This window comes from Macrosteles quadrilineatus, unplaced genomic scaffold, assembly GCF_028750875.1.
Source record: "Macrosteles quadrilineatus isolate MER2022 unplaced genomic scaffold, UCM_ALF_1.0 Scaffold_4__1_contigs__length_99947679, whole genome shotgun sequence".
NCBI lineage: Eukaryota > Metazoa > Arthropoda > Insecta > Hemiptera > Cicadellidae > Macrosteles > Macrosteles quadrilineatus.
In genome coordinates this window covers 53,680,643-53,699,264 of record NW_026542597.1, presented here as the reverse complement: position 1 = coordinate 53,699,264, position 18,622 = coordinate 53,680,643, and the positions used below count along the sequence as shown (strand labels likewise).

Here is an 18,622-nt window from a genome sequence, read left to right as displayed (position 1 = left end):
TTAGTTTTTCTTCTTAGTTTGATGCTTTGTGTAGTATCAGTATTACTTGAACTTGGCTGTTCTTCATTGATTTCATTTTTGTCTGAAACCAACTCAAACTCTACTTCATTATTACTTATCTCACTTAGATTATCTGTACTCTCAATATCTTCATTTTCATTTTCGTCTTCTTTCTGGTCATTTTCATATTTGTCTTCTTTCTTGTCATTTTCATTTTTGTCTCCTTCCTGGTCATTCTCATCGTGACTGTCATCGTCTTCAATAATTGTTGTTTTCTCCTGTTCTTTGCCAACATGCTTGCTTTTGTACTCAACGAATTTCACATCTCTTGAGACTTTTATTTTCCTAGAGCGTTCATCCCATATCCTATACGCATTCAGACCATATCCCACAAAAATAAATGATTCATTTCTGATATCCAACTTTCCTAAGTTAGGCCTGGTTATACGAGCATAAACTTTGCTGCCGAAAATTCTTAACCTTGATAGATCTGGTTTTTGGCCATACCATTTTTCACATGGTGTAGTGTCAACTGACTCACAAGGACTTCTGTTTACAATGTATGCGGCTGTTCTCATAGCTTCTCCCCATAGCTCTTTACTTGATTCTGAATCAAACAGCAGTGCTCTTGTTTTTTCTAAAAGAGTTCGGTTCATCCTCTCAGCTTTGCCATTTAGCTGTGGCGAATAAGGAACAGTGTAGTCTAACACTATACCCTTTGTTTTACACAAATCTTGGAGATGCTTCGAAATATATTCTCCACCATTGTCACATCGGATCTTGTGAATTTTTAAGTTCCATTTAGCCTCTACTTCTGCAAAATATTGTTTTACTGCATCAAACACTTCATACTTGCCTTTTAAAAGATATACCATAGTAAAGTTTGTGTAATCATCAATAAATGTGATAAAATATATTTTACCATCATGAGTACTTGGTTCTACTGGTCCACATACATCAGTGTGAATTATTTCTAGTGGTCTTGTTGCTCTTGTTCTTTCAGTATTAAAAGGTAACCTTGTCTGTTTAGCCTTCAAACAGACTTCACAAGTCGTTCTTCTATCACAGGTCTTCAAACATTGGCCAGACAATTTTATACCTTCTGACATAGAAATGAGTTTATTTAAACTATCAAAACTAATATGTCCCATTCTTCTATGCCACAAAATTACACTATCATCCACTACCGGTTTACTTGTTTCTCTTTCTATTAACTGAGCATTTAAATTACTATTAATGTCAAAAATCTTCACTGTGAACAATCCATTTGCATTTTTTAAGCCTTCCAACACTTTATCTCCAGTTTTTCTAAGTCCTATCATAACTTTATTTTCAGAGAAAGTAACCTCACCACCATTATTAGTTATTGCAGAAACAGACAACAAGTTTTTACTGAGTTCAGGAACATACAGCACATTATTCAGGATACATTCTTTGGATTTTACGGTTCCACTCGTTGAAGCTAACATGGTTTGATTTTTCTTAGCAACATATATTTCAGAAGAAATATTTTGTTTATTACTTAACAAATCTTCACAATTTGTCATATGTGAAGATGTGCCTGAATCAACAACCCATTCAGATACAAAGTTTACAGTCCCACTATTAGCCCGAACATTTTCATCATACGACAAAAATGACACAGTTTTACTAGCGACATTTAGGTTCTGGCTTTTTATAAAGTAACAATCTTTTTCATTATGATTTGACTTTTTACATATATTACAAAATAAATTTGGCTTTACATTTCTTTTTTCAAACTTGTTAACAAAATTTTTTACATTTCCACAGGTGTTTGCTAGATGACCAACAGCATTGCATTTAAAACAACGCCTTTCATTATCAGAGTTAGCCCAATTGTGTGTAGGTTTCTTGCAGTATTTTGCTTTATGGCCTGGAATTTTACAGTTGTGACAAACAACTTGGAATGCAAGATTTTTCTCTAGGCTTACCTCCTTTAACTCACTTCTTGACTCTTCTGCTAACAGTCTCGCTGTTAGATTTGCCAATGTCTTTTCTTCATTGGGCATTGATTCCCAGGCAGTTACAAAATACTTAAATCTATCTGGCAGACTGACAAGAATTTTTGATATTATCATTTTTTCATCAATATCTTGTTTTAAAGTTTTTAGTCTGTGTGCTATGTTTTCAATTCTACTTATGTGAGAACTTATATCAGAATTAGGCTCATACCTGAGGTTAAAGAATTCTTGTAATAACGAGTACTTCTGCTGCTCTGAGTCTCTTTCATAAATATAACACAGCTTCAAAAACATTTCTCTTGAGTTTTCACAGTTAATGATATGTAACATCGGTCCCTTCTCAATAGAACTAACTATACACTTCTGAGCCTTGGCATCTCTTTTAATCCAATCAGCCTTCTTCTTTCCATCGCCCATATCTTCAAGTTTCTCAGAACCATCAACAATACTCATCAAATCACTGGATTGAAATATTATTTTAATCTGAAATTTCCACAATGGAAAAGTTTCAACTCCTTTGAGTTTTTCTACGAAATCATCTTCTTTTACTGATGCCATTGTTAGTCTTACTTTTACTTTTTCACTCACCTTCACTACACTTTAACTCTTGGGGTTTTACTAGAAGATTACTTCTTGTTTTTACAGTTATGGTTGAATTAATGAATTTTTCTGGGCCCCATAACCTGTTGACTTAAGTGAAAGTAAATTACTAACACCTAAGGTTTTACTGTTACAATAATTATCTTTTATTTTACTGAAGTACACACACACAACATTTTTACTCAAACATAACTTATTCAACAATTCTCATTACTATAAAAACAATCCTAACTATTTACACATGGTCAGCTGTTACCAAAATAAATTAAATTAAATACAGAACAAGTAACAGCAAACATATTATATAAAAATAAAATTACATTCAACAATTTTTTCGTTACAATTATCATTTAGTCTAGGCATATCTTAAATCACATCAGGTAATTTCTTCTTTGTTAATTTAGTAAACCTTTGAAAAATCTTCGTAATCTAACCAAGTAAGGGCTTGTTATGATGAACCACAATCAACAGCTGAAGCAAAAGGTTGATAGACCAGCTTTCTCATTATTTTAAGGTTTAGTGTTGGTTTCCATTAAAACCCAAGTTGAAACACTATCGATATAATAAATAAACTAAATTGATTAATTTCCCTGTCAATCACTTGCAAGCATTCAATAGCTTCTCTTGTCACCGCCCACCGGTAACGTTTAAAAGTCGTCTGCATCTAGCGATTTTATTTAATCTGACAGTAATCATAGAGTAGTAAAATAAGGAAATGAGAGCCAAAAATGTGGATAACACTCATTTAATGGCCTCCATGTCCACACAACGTTGTATAGGGAATGAAACGGCTACAACCAGCTGTATGAAGCCAAGAAAGTAGGCCTAATTTTTTTGAAAATCTCAGTTTGAAAGGTTTCACGTAAGGTTGAGTTTATGATAAAAATCACTATCTTAAACAATGTTAATGTAGCGAGAAAAGTAGCTAAAATTGCGCTACAACTACTTTAAAAATGTAGCTAGCTACAGCTAAAGCTACAAAATCTTAAAAGTAGCGTAGCTACAGCTAACGCTACAAAAAAAGTAGCGCGCTACTGTAGCGTCGCTACTTGTAGCGCGCTACTTCCCAACACTGATACCTATAAATATCCACAATTCGTGACCTAGTAGCTGGATTACAGGACGACACCACCGTCCCAGTCAATTGTAGAAATTGTTTTCTTGGGGTATTCTTGGGGTATTTTTATAAGTCTCAGCAGAAATGTAATGTGTGTCATATGTGTAATTGGTATATTTTGACTATAAATAAACATTATATCTGAGGGGTGATCCATTGATTAATTTATTATCTCTCTACATTGCTTAATGTGAATGGTTTGCTGTATACCTTATTGCTGTGTTTACAGCACAGTTTGTTTTTAAAAGAAGGTTTCAGAAACATTGTAACAGACCTCAGATTTCACACTATAGCTAATTTTGAATTTTTTTAGTTACTTATGGCATTCTCTGATTTTGATGGGTTGTACTTGTGTTTTCTGTTGTCAGAATGTCTACTCAGCCCCAGGGTCACAAGGTACGATGCAGTACTCTGGAGGCACTGCCACAACACCTCAGGGCAGCATGTACCCCTGCCAGCCAGGGCCCCCGGGCCCGGGGCCTCAGTGGGGCAACTATGGAGCTCCTCAACAACCTGGGCCCCCGCCTCAGCAACAGACCCAGGGGCCCTACTACTCCCAGCAGCTTCCTCCGCAAGGTAGAACCACACATAGACTTGTACAAAAAACACTGCATGGTCATACAACTTAATTAAATACGGCACAGCATAATTAGCTACCATACACCCTGAACCCCCAGCAGTAATCAGTAAAAATGTGTGTATGTGTTTGTTTTCTTTTATGTTTTGAAGACTTTCTAACAACCTACTAGGAGCAACAATTTCATGACATAAGGCTTGACAATGACACCTTAAGTGGGTCAAAACTGGTCCTCACTCAGATGACTAAGGGTTGCTTTGGCAACCAGGTTAACATCTTGTATAGTATAAAGAAATTTTGGTTTGATTTTATTCGACCCTTTATTAAACAGGCATTGTCTTCGATTCCGAACAAACTTTTTTTCACTCTGTGGGTACTAACCGAGTCATGTAATAAGTTTCAGTTGGTCCGAGGTTCGAGAGACAGCCTGTAGGACCGACCGCCAAGAACGCACTCAACACGATGCTGCAACATCGAGCCTTGCGTCAACCAGTGGCTCAGCAATACATGAGCCAAGGGCCACAACCCCAGCCTGGCATGCCTGCCTTCTCAAACATGCAGCGCACACAGTTCATTCAGCGGTAATAATAAGTGAACATGAAAAAAAACAATTCAATATTTAGTATCTAAGATGGTCTTGTAAAATTATGTATGTGAGGTGTAGTGGGGCAGGAATGTGTGGGAATGGCGTTCGCTCTGTGGTTTTTTTTTCTTCAATATTATAAATTAGTGACCTATTTTTTTCCTAGCCATAACTTAACAGTGGCTGTATGGGTTTTAATAATTTTAAGTAGCTAGATATATGTTTCCTATGATCACGGTGAAATCAAGAACACCTTCTATGGTTGCAACGTTTGGTCATAGAGACATCATTATAATTTCCTGCAATCATGGTCAAATCATGAAGATTTCTCACAATCATATTGAAATTGCGACTATCTCCAATGTTAGTCAGTTCTCAGAAGATGCTGAGCATTCCCACCCTTTAAAAATAAAAATGTATGAGTACAAAACAGATGGGGGAGGGTTATACGGTAATAAATTAGGGCCAGTGATGGGACCAGTGACTTTGTTAATTAAAGTTGTGATGCGGGCCCCTAGGCATCTATGTCGTCTATGCTTAAATCCGGCCCTGGTTGTATTGTTATTAATAATAGATAATAGACAACACCAAACGAAATAATGACATAAATTTAGAAATAAATAACAACCAGAAACATAATAGATACAAATGTTATACAAAATTAAGAAACAGGCTATTTTTGAAATCAACTATTATTTCCATAAATTGGAGGAATCATTATCACTTTTAAACCCTGTTGTGGAGTAAATAGCTTTATTGGTTAGCTCCTGTGACAAGCTATTTTTCAAGTATTTGAGATCTAGGATATGAGTATGGACATTAATGGACAATCAAGCAAAGAACTTTATATGCAGATTATTAAGGCTAAAAGTTTGCTCAGTTTTAAAAACTTAGTCTTAGTATATTTGTTCATGTTGATGACAAGGATGATGATGGTGTTACAGACAACAGATGCATGTAGAGCAGCCCCAGCAGGCTGTGTCAGGGATGTATCAGCAACAATCAGCTCCTCAGATCTACCCAGCCATGCAGCAGCAAGGTAACTGCAAAAACCGCTGTTTTCAGTATCTGTTTGTTTATAACAGCTGAGCGAGAAGGAAACTATTTTGGGAGCTGTTTTATTAAGGTTAACAATGTACAAAATTTTACATATTGCAAAGATAAAATGAAGGGTGCAGTATTACAAAAAATATAGTTCATCACACAAATTGAAAGTGTATTCTTGAATTTCGCTCAGTTACCAACCTGGACATCATCTTGGTCATTAAACTTGGGCTTTTGTCGAAAAGAGTTCATTTAAACCCAAGTACTGTAGTAAAATATAGAGGTTTCCTCTCCACTTTGGCCTGTTTGTTCAACAGATCAAGTAAAGCAAGGGGTGAGCTAGTATAGTAGAATAATGGAACTGTAGTGGTAAATTTTGAGAGACAACACCAGAACATGTCATTCCACCAACTGAGCTACTGACTCACCACTTTCCAATCAAGCTTAATACAAAAGCCTGTATAGTACTTGAGTTGATAAACAATTTGTTGATGTTTGTCATACAGTACTTTTCCTCTTAAATTTAATCATTGGGAATACAACATCTTTGGGATTGCTGTTGTACTGTTGTAAGCACATCTTTAGATTTGATACTACTGTAGGGTTTTAAATATGTCTAGGTTGAGGAATATGTTTTTAGGGTTGGGAATACATCTTTAGGATTGGGAATACAAATTTAGAATTGGAAATAGCCTACTACTTAAGTATTGAAAATACGTTTTTAGGGTTGGAAACCATCTTTAACATCTTTAGGTTTGTGAATTTGTCTTTTAAGTTGAGAATGCTTTGAGGGTTGAAAATGATTTACTTTTTAAATGGTTTCAAATATAAAATAAACTACAATACAAAAGTATTGTTTTGTTCTGCTAGGTATGAGTGGAGGTATGGGACCAGGGTATGGTCCTGGTGGGCCTGGGTATGGCCAGCAGCCGCAGATGCAGCCTAGTACGCAGCATATGATGAGTCAGCAACCGCAGCAAGCCGGGGCTATGTTCACGCAGCAAAACACTCAGTTTGGCATGAGGCAAGACTACCAGCAGCAACGCAACATTCGCCCACCTTACCTGCAGGTACTTCTCAACTGTCAATCTTGTAGTTGGAAATTGGAGGATTTTGGTTAGGAATGCAGGTTTACCTTATGGAAAAGGTTCCAATACAAGAAACACAAAGCTTTCTCCACACGGAAAACTAATATTAGTTCGCTTTCAACCAAGGAAGGCTTGGATTGAGATGAAAAATGTCTTATGGTAGATATCATTCTTTCTTTAAGAGAAGATATTTTACTTCCTAACATAAGAGTTTCTAAAGTTGGAAACTCTGTGTAGTTTCTGTGTTGTTTCTTGTGCCAGTATGCACTTTGCAGTCAGATAAGCCTGCTGTTCGAACAAAAATCCTCAGCCATTCTGCCTTATATCATATCTTGCTACAAAATATCAGTTCCCTGGAAAATATGCCACATCAGAAACTGGTTTCTTGTAGAGGTGTGCAAGCTGTCTGTTTTTAACCGGGGCTAGTGTACATGGTCGGGTGATCAAGAACAAAGTCAAAAATTCAATTTCCAGCCCAGATTTTTTTCTCACAAATTAATAACAATCCCAGAAAGCGTCTGTGTAAATTGTGAGATTGATAATCCAGATTTTTGCCACGATATCTGTTGAAAGTGCTGATGATTTTGTGATCGCGGGAGATGTTCTCAATGTTGCCACAATTGCAGGCAACGATTATGGTGAATTCTCCATGATTGGCTTTTTTCTAAATGATTGGCATAAGCTCGTCTTGATTGAAACTGTTCAGGCTCGCACATTTTTTCCTTTATTGAGCTTCAATTTTTATTGCTTAAAATTTAAATAATCCTTATATATAATACGTGAAGGCAATTTCTACGAAACACTACTCCTCCGTTAATAATGGACGGATTTTTACAAACTATGTGTCAAAATTAATTATTTTTTGTGTAGACGCCCCCTTTCACCAATTCGTGTAATAAAAATTCTCGGGCTTTGCCCTACAGACCATCGAAATACCAATGTATTTCTTATGAAGAAAAGATTTTGTTTACTCTATGAGTATTACTCTTACTCCCATGGCCATCGATACCCAAGGTGGTATTTGGCCTCGCCAACTGAATGCCTCCACTTCTTCCGATCTTCAGCATCTTCCTCCATGATTCTTATCTTCCTCATATCTTTGGTCACTTCATCTTTCCACCTCATTTTGGGACGCCCAGGAGGTCTTCTTCCAAAAGGGTTCTCTTTCCAAACTTTCTTTATCAATGCATCATCTTCTCTCCTTAACATATGCCCGAGCCATCTTATTCGTCGACTTTTTGCTTCCGCCACCGCATCTGGTGCTTTATACAGGTCTCTAATTTCTCTGTTATGTTTGATCCTCCATTCACCATTTTCTCTTGTTGGTCCACAAACCTTTCTTAGTACTTTATTTTCAAAGGTGACAAGTTTTTTTTCAGTACTTTTGTCCAGAGTCCATGTTTCAGAACCATAAAGCAGAATTGGACGAATCACAGTTTTGTAAATTTTTAGTTTTGTGTTGACAGAAAACAGCTTTGGTGATAGTAGTTTATTCAAGGCAAACATACTTCTATTGGCTGCATTTATTCGGCTTTGAATTTCGAATTTTTCGGTGTTATTTGCGCTTATTATTGTGCCAAGGTATTTAAAATTGTCTACTTTTCCAAAATTGTAACCTTCAATAGATAGGCTTCTAGAATGGTCTTGATTTCGTCCAAAGTGCATGAATTTTGTCTTTTCTGCATTGATTTTAAGTCCTACTGTTTTGGTTTCCTTAATTAGTATTTTGGTCATGTCTTTAAGGTCTTCTTTGCTTTCTGCCATCAATACCACATCATCTGCAAAAGCGAGCACTGATATATTCCTTCCTAATTTCACTCCAAAATCAGTTTTCCTTATCTCTTTTAGTGCTCCTTCCAAGGCAATGTTAAAAAGAATGGGGGATAGACCGTCACCCTGTCTTACGCCAGTTTTCACCTCAAAAGTTTTGGAAAGTTCGTTTTTAACTTTTACTTTACATTTACTATTTTTTACACTTAGCTCAGCTAAATTCATTAACTTTGTTGGAATACCAAAACTTTCCATCTTTTCCCAAATTTTTTCTCTCTTTAGTAGGCTTTACTAAAATCAATGAAAAGGCAGAAGACATTTTTGTTATATTCCCAATATTTTGAGATAGTTTGTTTGAGGACGAATATTTCTTTACTTAAACAGACAAATAATTTGTATTGATTACAGATGTTCATAGTAAACATATGATACACACAAAAGCGTTCGTTTTCAGAAAGAGATCGTTTTCAGCATGATTACTAGAAAAATACCGGCATGGATCATAAACATAAACAAATGACGTTTTTGGCCCGAATCCTATACTAATAGCATTAGCATAATGGCTTTGCAGTCGCATTTAAACAATGTTAATTTTGAAGTGGTTTTAAATGCAATGTATTTGTATGTTTTTTTGTTGTAAATGTTTCCATAGAAACATTAAATCACTTCATTGAAAACTCTCAAACAATCAACAGCACGACCAATTATCTTAGTAAGTTTTCTTTTTTTGTCAATTAGTTAACCATGAGTCGCATTCGTAAGGTGATGGTAGGTGTGGGGGTAGGGATCGCTGTACGCTGGGTAGTGAGGAAAGTATTCGGGGGACCACCTCCGCCACCTTTTGGGGGTGTCGGGGTGTTGGTTCCTCGAGTACTTGAACCACTACCTTCCGACAGTTTCCCTACTCCTGCACCTCCAGCATCCTGGGGGTGGGGCTCTTGGTAGGAAGTGAAGAAGGTGCTAGACGGGGACTAACCGCAGAGCAAAGAATAATTAGGACAAACACAAATTAAAAACAGAAGGAGGCTGCAAACATCTAAAGCCAATGAAAAATAGAAGGAGGCTGCAAACATCCAAAGCCAATGAAAAACAGAAGGAGGCTGCAAACATCCAAAGCCAATGAAAAATAGAAGGAGGCTGCAAACATCCAAAGCCAATGAAAAACAGAAGGAGGCTGCAAACATCCAAAGCCAGGCCCAGGATACGACCCTGAACCCATCACAAGCTCTAAAAACGATGGGATAAAATTCTAATGATTTAGGGAAACTGAAACACCCTCTAGGAGTCGAAACGAAAAGGAAATATGCTAGCGGCAAACCAGATAGTCTAGCAGCAAACCAGATTATGCTAGCAACAAACCAGATAGGCTAGCAGCAAACCAAGATAGGCTAGCAGCAAACCAGATAGTCTAGCACCAAACCAGATCGTCTAGCATCAAACCAGATAGGCTAGCAACAAACCAGATAGACTAGCAGCATACCATGGGATTAAATGGTAATCCTCTACCAAGGACTGGTCAAGTCCAGGGAAATGACGTGCGGGATGTAAACAAACAGAGGAAACCTAAGACTACGAGGTTGGAATTTAAATTCCCAAAGGAATGTCTGGTGGGGGTTCTTAGATTTGCTGTAGAGTAACCAATAAATACTCCCTTCAATGAACTACATATTTTATTTTAATTTTGAAGTAGTCATAAGTTAATGGCTTCTTTAAAAAAAGGTAATAGAAATGTTTTGTGGATTATCTGGACATCGTCAACACTTTTAAATGTGTTTTACAGATGATGACTAGCTGTAAATATTGGATCATGACCATAATATACTGTTCTTAAAATAAATAGCAGTAGTATGTATATTTTTTTGTAAGGAAAATTTACAAAAATAAAAACAAATATGCTAACGATTTATATTTTTTATATTTCAGCTGTAATTAGTAGTTAAACTTCAGTAAAAGGTGAATAACTAGAAATTACTGTAATAATCATGGCTCTAAAATTGAAATAACCATTGTAAAAATTATTTTCTCATCGACATTTTTTTGTCAATAAAATCAGATGACATAAATTCAGGGTTAATAATTGGTTGATGTAATTTAATATTTGTATAGTAGGTGTGCTTGGATTGTGTGTTAAAGGAGGGGATTAAAAGAGTGGTCCAAGTGTGTAAACGTGTAATTATTTTTACCATTTTATGACCTTTGCAGAATGTGTCGATTTACCTATATTTTCCCTTTATAAAATTACCTCAATACGTTTGGCATTATGTGATTCAGTATAATTTTCAGCATAATTTTTCCTATTACCTAGCGATAAACCCATATTCATAAAAAAACACAAATTGTCATCACCACCCTAAGGTTTTTGTATGTATATGATGGTAGCTACGCAGACAAATCACTAAAAGCATTACAAAGTTTATTAATGAATCCAGAACAAAATTACTAGGAATCTATATCATGATACAAATACTAGGTAATGAAAAAATTTGCCAATAATCCCAGAAAGCGTCTGTGTAAATTGTGAGATTGATAATCCAGATTTTTGCCACGATATCTGTTGAAAGTGCTGATGATTTTGTGATCACGGGAGATGTTCTCAATGTTGCCACAATTGCAGGCAACGATTATGGTGAATTCTCCATGATTGGCTTTTTTCTAAATGATTGGCATAAGCTCGTCTTGATTGAAACTGTTCAGGCTCGCACATTTTTTACTTTATTGAGCTTCAATTTTTATTGCTTAAAATTTAAATAATATTTTCTAATCTTTGCTCCTCAGGCGCCTAACGTGACGATGAACTCTATGGGTGGACCGCTAAGTCAAACCCAGAATACTCCTCCCTACCAGCGACCTCAGCAACAGCAGTTCCCTCAAGTGAGTGATCAAATTGTAACTGTATGTCCAACTTGTAATATGTTTGGAATAATTCCGTAATATGTAACCTAACCACCTCTTACGCAGTATCTGAATTGTTGCTTTAATAGCAGTCTTTTTATTCCCAACTAGTGCTTTAACTGAGTATTTCAAAGTTTTTTTTTTTTTTTTTTTTTTTTTTGTAGACTTTTTAATAGAACTGTCTAAAATTCAACTGGAGAACTGTTGTAGTATATTTGAGAGCTGCATTTCCAAGCAGGAATTCATTTTAAAATTCTTCAAGTTGATATTTTTTTGTTAAAGAGAACTATTTCCATATCCAAGAAATGAAAGTCAATGAATGATACAAAAACCACCAAAATTCAACCTCACTTGGTTGATTTATCATGGTCAAGTAGTTTGTTGAGCGGCGTATCAATCAAATATTAATTCTACTTTTTAATCTCTAAATAAAATTAAAAACGTTTGTACATTATGGAAACTAACACTATCCAAAGCACACATAACTTAATCACATTTTACCTTTCGTTTACAGTTATTACATTTCCTCAAGAATCACAACAAATAAAGAACAAATTATTAAAATATAATAAACTAATTTTTACTTTCATGCAAATTTTAAAGATTTAGGTGAACCCATGTTTTTTCTAATGACCTTTAATTTTAATTTATAGATCATTACCACATTATCTTGTCTAATGTGCTTGATTGTGATTTAACTCTTACTTGACAGCAAATGACTCAACAACAGCAGCAGCAACATAGAATGAGGCAGTTGTTGATGCAGCAGCAACAGCAGCAGCAGCAACAACAGCAACAACAACAACATCAGCAACAACAGCAAAGTCAACAACAGCCGGGACTGATGGCATTGCACAGACAGATGTCGAACCAGCCACAGAATCCTTACTCACAGCAACCTCCTCCATACTAGTGGTAAGCTCACCATCGTGACAGGGTTGGAAATATCCGTCATGTAACTATCATTCACAATTTTGATGGTAGTGATAGTAAAAATTATTGTCAGTGTGTATGAACCACTGAGCTATAATAAATAAATTTAGTACTTATTTAACCAGCGTACATCAGATTCAAAGTTCTGTTTTACCTTAAAACTGTTGTCAAATGCATTCAAATTATTTATAAAATAAAATGATTACCTTATATAACCACAGTTTTTGGTATGACGACTAGTTTCATTCCTTATAACTTCATCTCTTATGACTTCATTTCCCCCTGGTGAGGCTGTTGGAAGTGTCCACCATCACCTCTTTTTTCCTAAGCAGTTCCAGTAGCTGGAGTTCGATAACCCCAGCCATACAACCGAGCTGGCGAAGTTCAACCCCCATCTGAACTGCCTCGTGTTGAATGGCCCGGCGGGTTTCACGCGGGCTCCAAACGACAAAGATCCCGCCACGTGTAATTTGTACAAAAATTGTTCGCGTTCACACAGGAATTCATCTCGGTTTTCACGCTCTTGTAGAATGGGCCTTATGATAACTAAAAAAAACCTGTCTCGTCTTGGTCAAAAATCCAATTTCGTTCATCCCTATCGAGAATTGTTCTTGATTTTAGGCTGGCCATACAGGAATTGTCCTCAAATATCAGACTAGGTCCTTACATAGTTTAGTAAGAACCCACGGCAGTTGTGTAGTATTATCACACTTTTGCCGGGAACAGCAATGACGTCAATAATGTTTCCGATAACGACTGCCTGAGATATTCAGGATTTGGCTGGAATCGTAGATAATGATGATAACGTTTTCGCGGCCGCGGGAGACGATGATGACCGCTGTGGGAGATAATCAGGACCTTGCTGCAATCATGGATGACGATGTGAACTCGGTGACCGTGGGAGACGATGACCACACGACAGTGGGAGATATTCAGGATTTGGTCGCTACTGCGGGAGACGATCATTGTGTTTCTGTTACCTTATAAAGCTGTACCTAAAGTAAATTTTTGTCTCACTTCGATACATTTCTGTTTTGAAACTTAACTTTTGTCTGTTATTACTTTCTATTTCCTTTGTTAAAACTACAGTGAAGAACAAAATTAAAACGGTTAAAATCCGAAAAATATATTTGGTAACAGCATTGACAAAGTGTCCTTAAATGTGCGGAAATCGTCCATGAATTTTTTATCCAGAATGTTGTAGACACCCTGTGTGTAATTGTAATTTGTAATGGTCAGTGTAAGATATTACTTGAGTAGAAAATGTTGTATCTTGGTTACAAAATTACTAAATTTGTACCAAGACTATCCTATAAATTAGATAAGGAACGAGAATCTGTCTGCAAGATTTGTATGTATTATTATTAAAAGTGTATGCAAAATGTTATGGTTCTAAAATATATTAGTTGAATGCTTGGTTGAATAGATCAACTACTTCCTATCCAAGAGTTGAGCGTCAGGTTGTGTTGAATCTAATCCTAATGGTTTGTTGTTTTTCAGGATATAAAAGATCTTTGCTTCAAATCAGCTTGCTACGTTGAAGCAGTTTTGATTGATTTCACCCACCGATCTTGGTTTAAATATTTGTTTCTCTCATCAATTGTAATATTTTCAATCATATGTCTATAAACTTGGATTATTTTTGTTTAGTTTTACCCTTAATTTACTTTTTTTGTAAGTTATACAGTCATATATGTGATTTTGCATGGAGTCAGGGATTGCCAAAAGAGGATATTAATTGTATCCTATGTTTTAACTGTTTTAACAAAAGCTAAATGAATAGTATTTGCTTAGCTATTAAATCGCTAATGTAACAAATCTACTTTTGATTTTACTGACAATAAAGAAAGAAATTAAATTAGCCTAAATTAATCTCAACATTTATATTTTTTACTCTAATTTTATTTATATAGATAGGGTACTATGGTTTATTGTTTTGTTTTTTGTAAATATTAATTAATTGTATAATAATTGGGACCAAATATTTCCTTCGAGTTTTCTTTTCTTAAAATTCAATTCTCATCTAGTAATTGATTACATGATAAATAAATAAATTAAGGTAGGACAGTGAGTAGAGTTAGCTTTTATCTTGAAGTCGTATTTTGTAATATATTTACAAAATAGTAATCAGTATCACTAGTAGTTATCAGGATCACCCAGTGATTTTTCCATATTAGTTGATAATATCTTAATAACATTTAATGTGGTGATGAATATTTTGCATGTAGTTGTCTGTTTAAAAGGGGGAGGGGAAATCATTTCTTTACCAGATAGATAATATGATAATAATCCCATGTTGTGTTTTTATTCATCAAACAAACAACTTCTTGCATGACTAAAGTCAAACTTTAAAAAGTCAATGGCTGTGTTGTACTGTAGAGAGTAATAACATATTATAAAATATTTTATGAACACTCAACTAATTGTCTTTATAAAACTAATTTTAAACATGATTATACATAAAGAAGCATGTTTTTATTACTATTATGAGGTAGATTATTGTAAAAAGTGTTTTAAAGCGTTGTTTTTTCATTATATCCAATGAATCATGGTTTAATATTGCATGTATTTATCAAACCATAATTTTTTTGACAGATCAAATTTTTTTAGGTTAAGTTTATCACAGTTGATTTGTAATAATCTTAATATTCCATGCGGATCATCATAACATAAGATCCTGAAGAAACTTCAAAAATTTTACCTGTAATGAAGAATAAGTACCTAGTTGTAATAAATGAATATGGGATTAACCCTTTCAGTGCTAGGCCAATAATTTCTATTTTGTAAGACTTTTTTGTTTGCCTTTTAATTCCATTACCTGTTGTTGAATTTTAACTGTCATGTTGTCACTATTTTATTAATTAGGCTAATTTTGAATAATAACACAATAAGAAAATATATAAGAAAGATAAATCCCGCTATTTGTAGTAAACATTAAATAAAACTTAGTTTTAGTTGTAATTTTCCTGGTTTTCCTATAAATTTGTATGTTCTGATAGCATTATTTGAAACCAAAATCTCATTAAATCAAAAGACATATAGTTTACAATGTAATATTGAATTTAACCTTGATTTAGTTGGACAAGGTTATCGTAATATAGCCATTTTAGGGAAACTAATGTTTTGCAGCAAAGTCTCAGGAACACATTTATGATCACTGTTGTGTTTAAACTAAAAGATTGCATCTAAATAGTCCGTGACTAACTGGTGCTGCTACCTAGTAACGCATTGAACAACCATCTGCAGCGCCATCTGTTCGCAATCGGTGGCAACAGTTTAAATACCGGGTTTTGACTCCCCAGTCTTCAAGCACAGATAGCCGAGAAGGCTAGGGCGTGTGTCACTTGGCCAGTGGCATTCGTCTGCTCGGGTTCGAATCCCGTCCTGTGTGGCAAATAATTGTGTGACCTGTGTGTTTGTAGCGATATACTACAACCACTGGGGCATAGTGAGGTGTTCATAATCCTTGGTTTAGACATACACCTCGAAATCATCGGATTGGGCGAATCTTTTAGCTAAGTGGTTGATAGTGTATCCTATGAACATGCAGGTCACCAATGGCCGTTTTGCTATTTTTTGTTAAAATAACCTTCCTCTCTATATCCCTTGGAGATTTTTTAAAACAACGATATATCGTTTCATAGCACTGAAAGGGTTAAAACAGATATAATGAGTGTACACATTTTACTATCTTACATGAAACAAAATAATAAAATAAATGCAGAAAGTGCATTGAACATTTCCGAGACCTAAAATCAGTGCCTGTATTGAAAGATGCAAAGAAAAGTTGCAAAGGTGTTCATATTAACAAGATTAAGTGTGTTATTTTTAACGCTGTTGGTTTCATATGATTTTTTAATCAAATAAAATCCTCTAAGGTATTTATTTTGATAGTACAAACAATTTAAAACAGAAAGCCAAATTGTTAAACAAAGCACAAATTATGTTTAATTGTTTTGTAAACTATGCTGGTCCCAGTTTGTAAATTCTCTTCAGAACAGATTGACAAGTTCCTATAACTGTATTTTGTACAGACAATATTAGATTGTACTTATCAATGTGCATTATTTCAAATGGCTAGCTTTGTATTTGTTTATTTTTGTGAGTATCATTGTGATTAGGCCTATTTAATTTATATCATATTTAAAATAAATATATCTTTGTATATACTTTTCAAAGTTAATTTTCCTGTGTTGAAACTTGTAAGTTTTCATTTTTTTCCCAATGTCGATATTCAGCTCTATCGTTTATACAAAAAATATCGAATCAAGAATTATCGTATTTTCTTACTGTGTCGACCCATTAGCCTACTACTGTTTTTGGACAATCATATCTTTAAAATACAGTACGGTAACACCAAAGCTTTAATCTATACTTGGCAGTAATTTTTTGACACAATTTGTAAAATAATCCTAGTTTAATTAAATTCAATCACATAATTAAAAATCAAGAAGTAATTAACAATATGTCATATTTTATTATAACTGTTATAGAATTGAATACAATCTAAAACAGATAATTCTAACCAAATAATAATTAACTTATTATGAAAAAAACTAGTGTACCTGTTGCTCGAATTCGAGCAATTGCGAAGCATTACAGGCGACTCAAAGATTATGGAAATCCTCACGATCTACACAACAGTTAGATATAATCAAAATCTTTTCTAAATATCTTATCTTTTTTTCAAAAAGCTGATCTTGTTTTTTTAGTGTTATTAGTGTAAAAAAAAAACTTTCTTCTACTTGGTTGTGTTCTATGACTTTTTCTGTGTTTCCATTGTTTGCAAATCGGTTATTTCAATGATTGATCAAGAAATGTAGCACAGTGTTAATTCAGTTTTATTTTTAGCCTATATCAAATTCTCCAGGATTTCCCGCTCTTTTCCATTGTAATAATTACACCAACCCAAGTTTCGTCTACAGATACAATAAGCCAGAGAATATCAACTATTGGATACAGAAATTAATCTCCAAGAAGTGGTAATAAAGGCAGAAACCAATACATACAATGGATATAAGTTACCTCCATAAGAAATAATTTCAAGAGTTACTTTTATATTAGGATTTTCCACTGATTTGGTAATAGAACATTATATTTCAAAACATGACACGATGCAGAAGAAAATCAATTTTAAAATCAGAAAAACCCATTGCAAATACTGTACTTCATTTTGACAAATTCAATAAATCACAATTTAAATACACAAACAGCTTTAATTTAATTTAATTTAATTTTAAGCTTTAATTTATTTAAACAGCTGTTTCATTAAAAAGTAGTGTAGAACTATGCATATGGTCGTAATGTACGGTAAACACATCTGAAGAGGCAACTTTAAAGGCTTCTGGGGCAGAACCCCAAGGCAATTTACCTCGTTCCTCTTTTGATGGCTCATCTACAGACCAAGACCTTTCTTTAGAGACCCCTACCAAGTTTTTACGCCCAGTCGTTCTCTCAAATTAGTTGTGACAAAACCCCCGTTTTCCTCCATAAGAATAACATGGGTCGGGAATTTAAAGGCCACTGGGGCAGAGCCCCAAGGGAATTCACCATGTTTCTCTTTTGATGGCTCATCTACAGACCAAGACCTTTCTTTAGACACCTCTACCGAGTGTCTACGCCCAGCCGTTCTCTCAAATTAGCTGTGACAAAGAAAAACAGTTTCAAATTAATATATAGATGCATCATAACAATTGATTTTTAAACCTGTTGGTTTGGCTATAATATGTAGGTAATAAACGTTTTTTGCCAAATTTTGAAGTTTATTTTCATGTTTTTAGTTAAATTTCCATTGTTATGCTAACTTTTTGTTTATCCTAAAATTACCCTAAATCCACCATTACCCTAAGACTAGTAAATTACCCTCAAAAAGGGTAACTACCCCAAAAGTGGCAACACTGGGAGACAGTGCTTTTACGCAAAAATAAAGAAAGCTTAAAAAAAAAGAAAATTGGAAATGACTACCAACTGTCCAAAAGCTTTAAATGGAAACTAATTTCAAGCTATGGCCACCATTACTAAAATGTTTAAAAGAAA

General features: G+C 34.7%; 1 protein-coding gene across 2 annotated transcripts in view; it reads left to right on the top strand.

The window, feature by feature from the left end:
• LOC128991476 (mediator of RNA polymerase II transcription subunit 12-like) overlaps positions 1-15,495 on the top strand; it is a 66,874-nt gene extending 51,379 nt beyond the window's left edge. Inside the window, exons 39-45 of one of the 2 annotated variants that reach the window (XM_054414386.1) lie at positions 4,068-4,275; positions 4,674-4,857; positions 5,804-5,898; positions 6,774-6,973; positions 11,537-11,632; positions 12,366-12,568; positions 14,087-15,495. In XM_054414386.1, the coding sequence (XP_054270361.1) occupies positions 4,068-4,275; positions 4,674-4,857; positions 5,804-5,898; positions 6,774-6,973; positions 11,537-11,632; positions 12,366-12,566 (984 nt within the window). In that variant the 3' untranslated portion in view covers positions 12,567-12,568; positions 14,087-15,495. The remainder of the gene's footprint in view (positions 1-4,067; positions 4,276-4,673; positions 4,858-5,803; positions 5,899-6,773; positions 6,974-11,536; positions 11,633-12,365; positions 12,569-14,086) is intronic. The other variant, XM_054414387.1, reaches the window with a different exon arrangement.
• Positions 15,496-18,622: the final 3,127 nt, after the last annotated feature.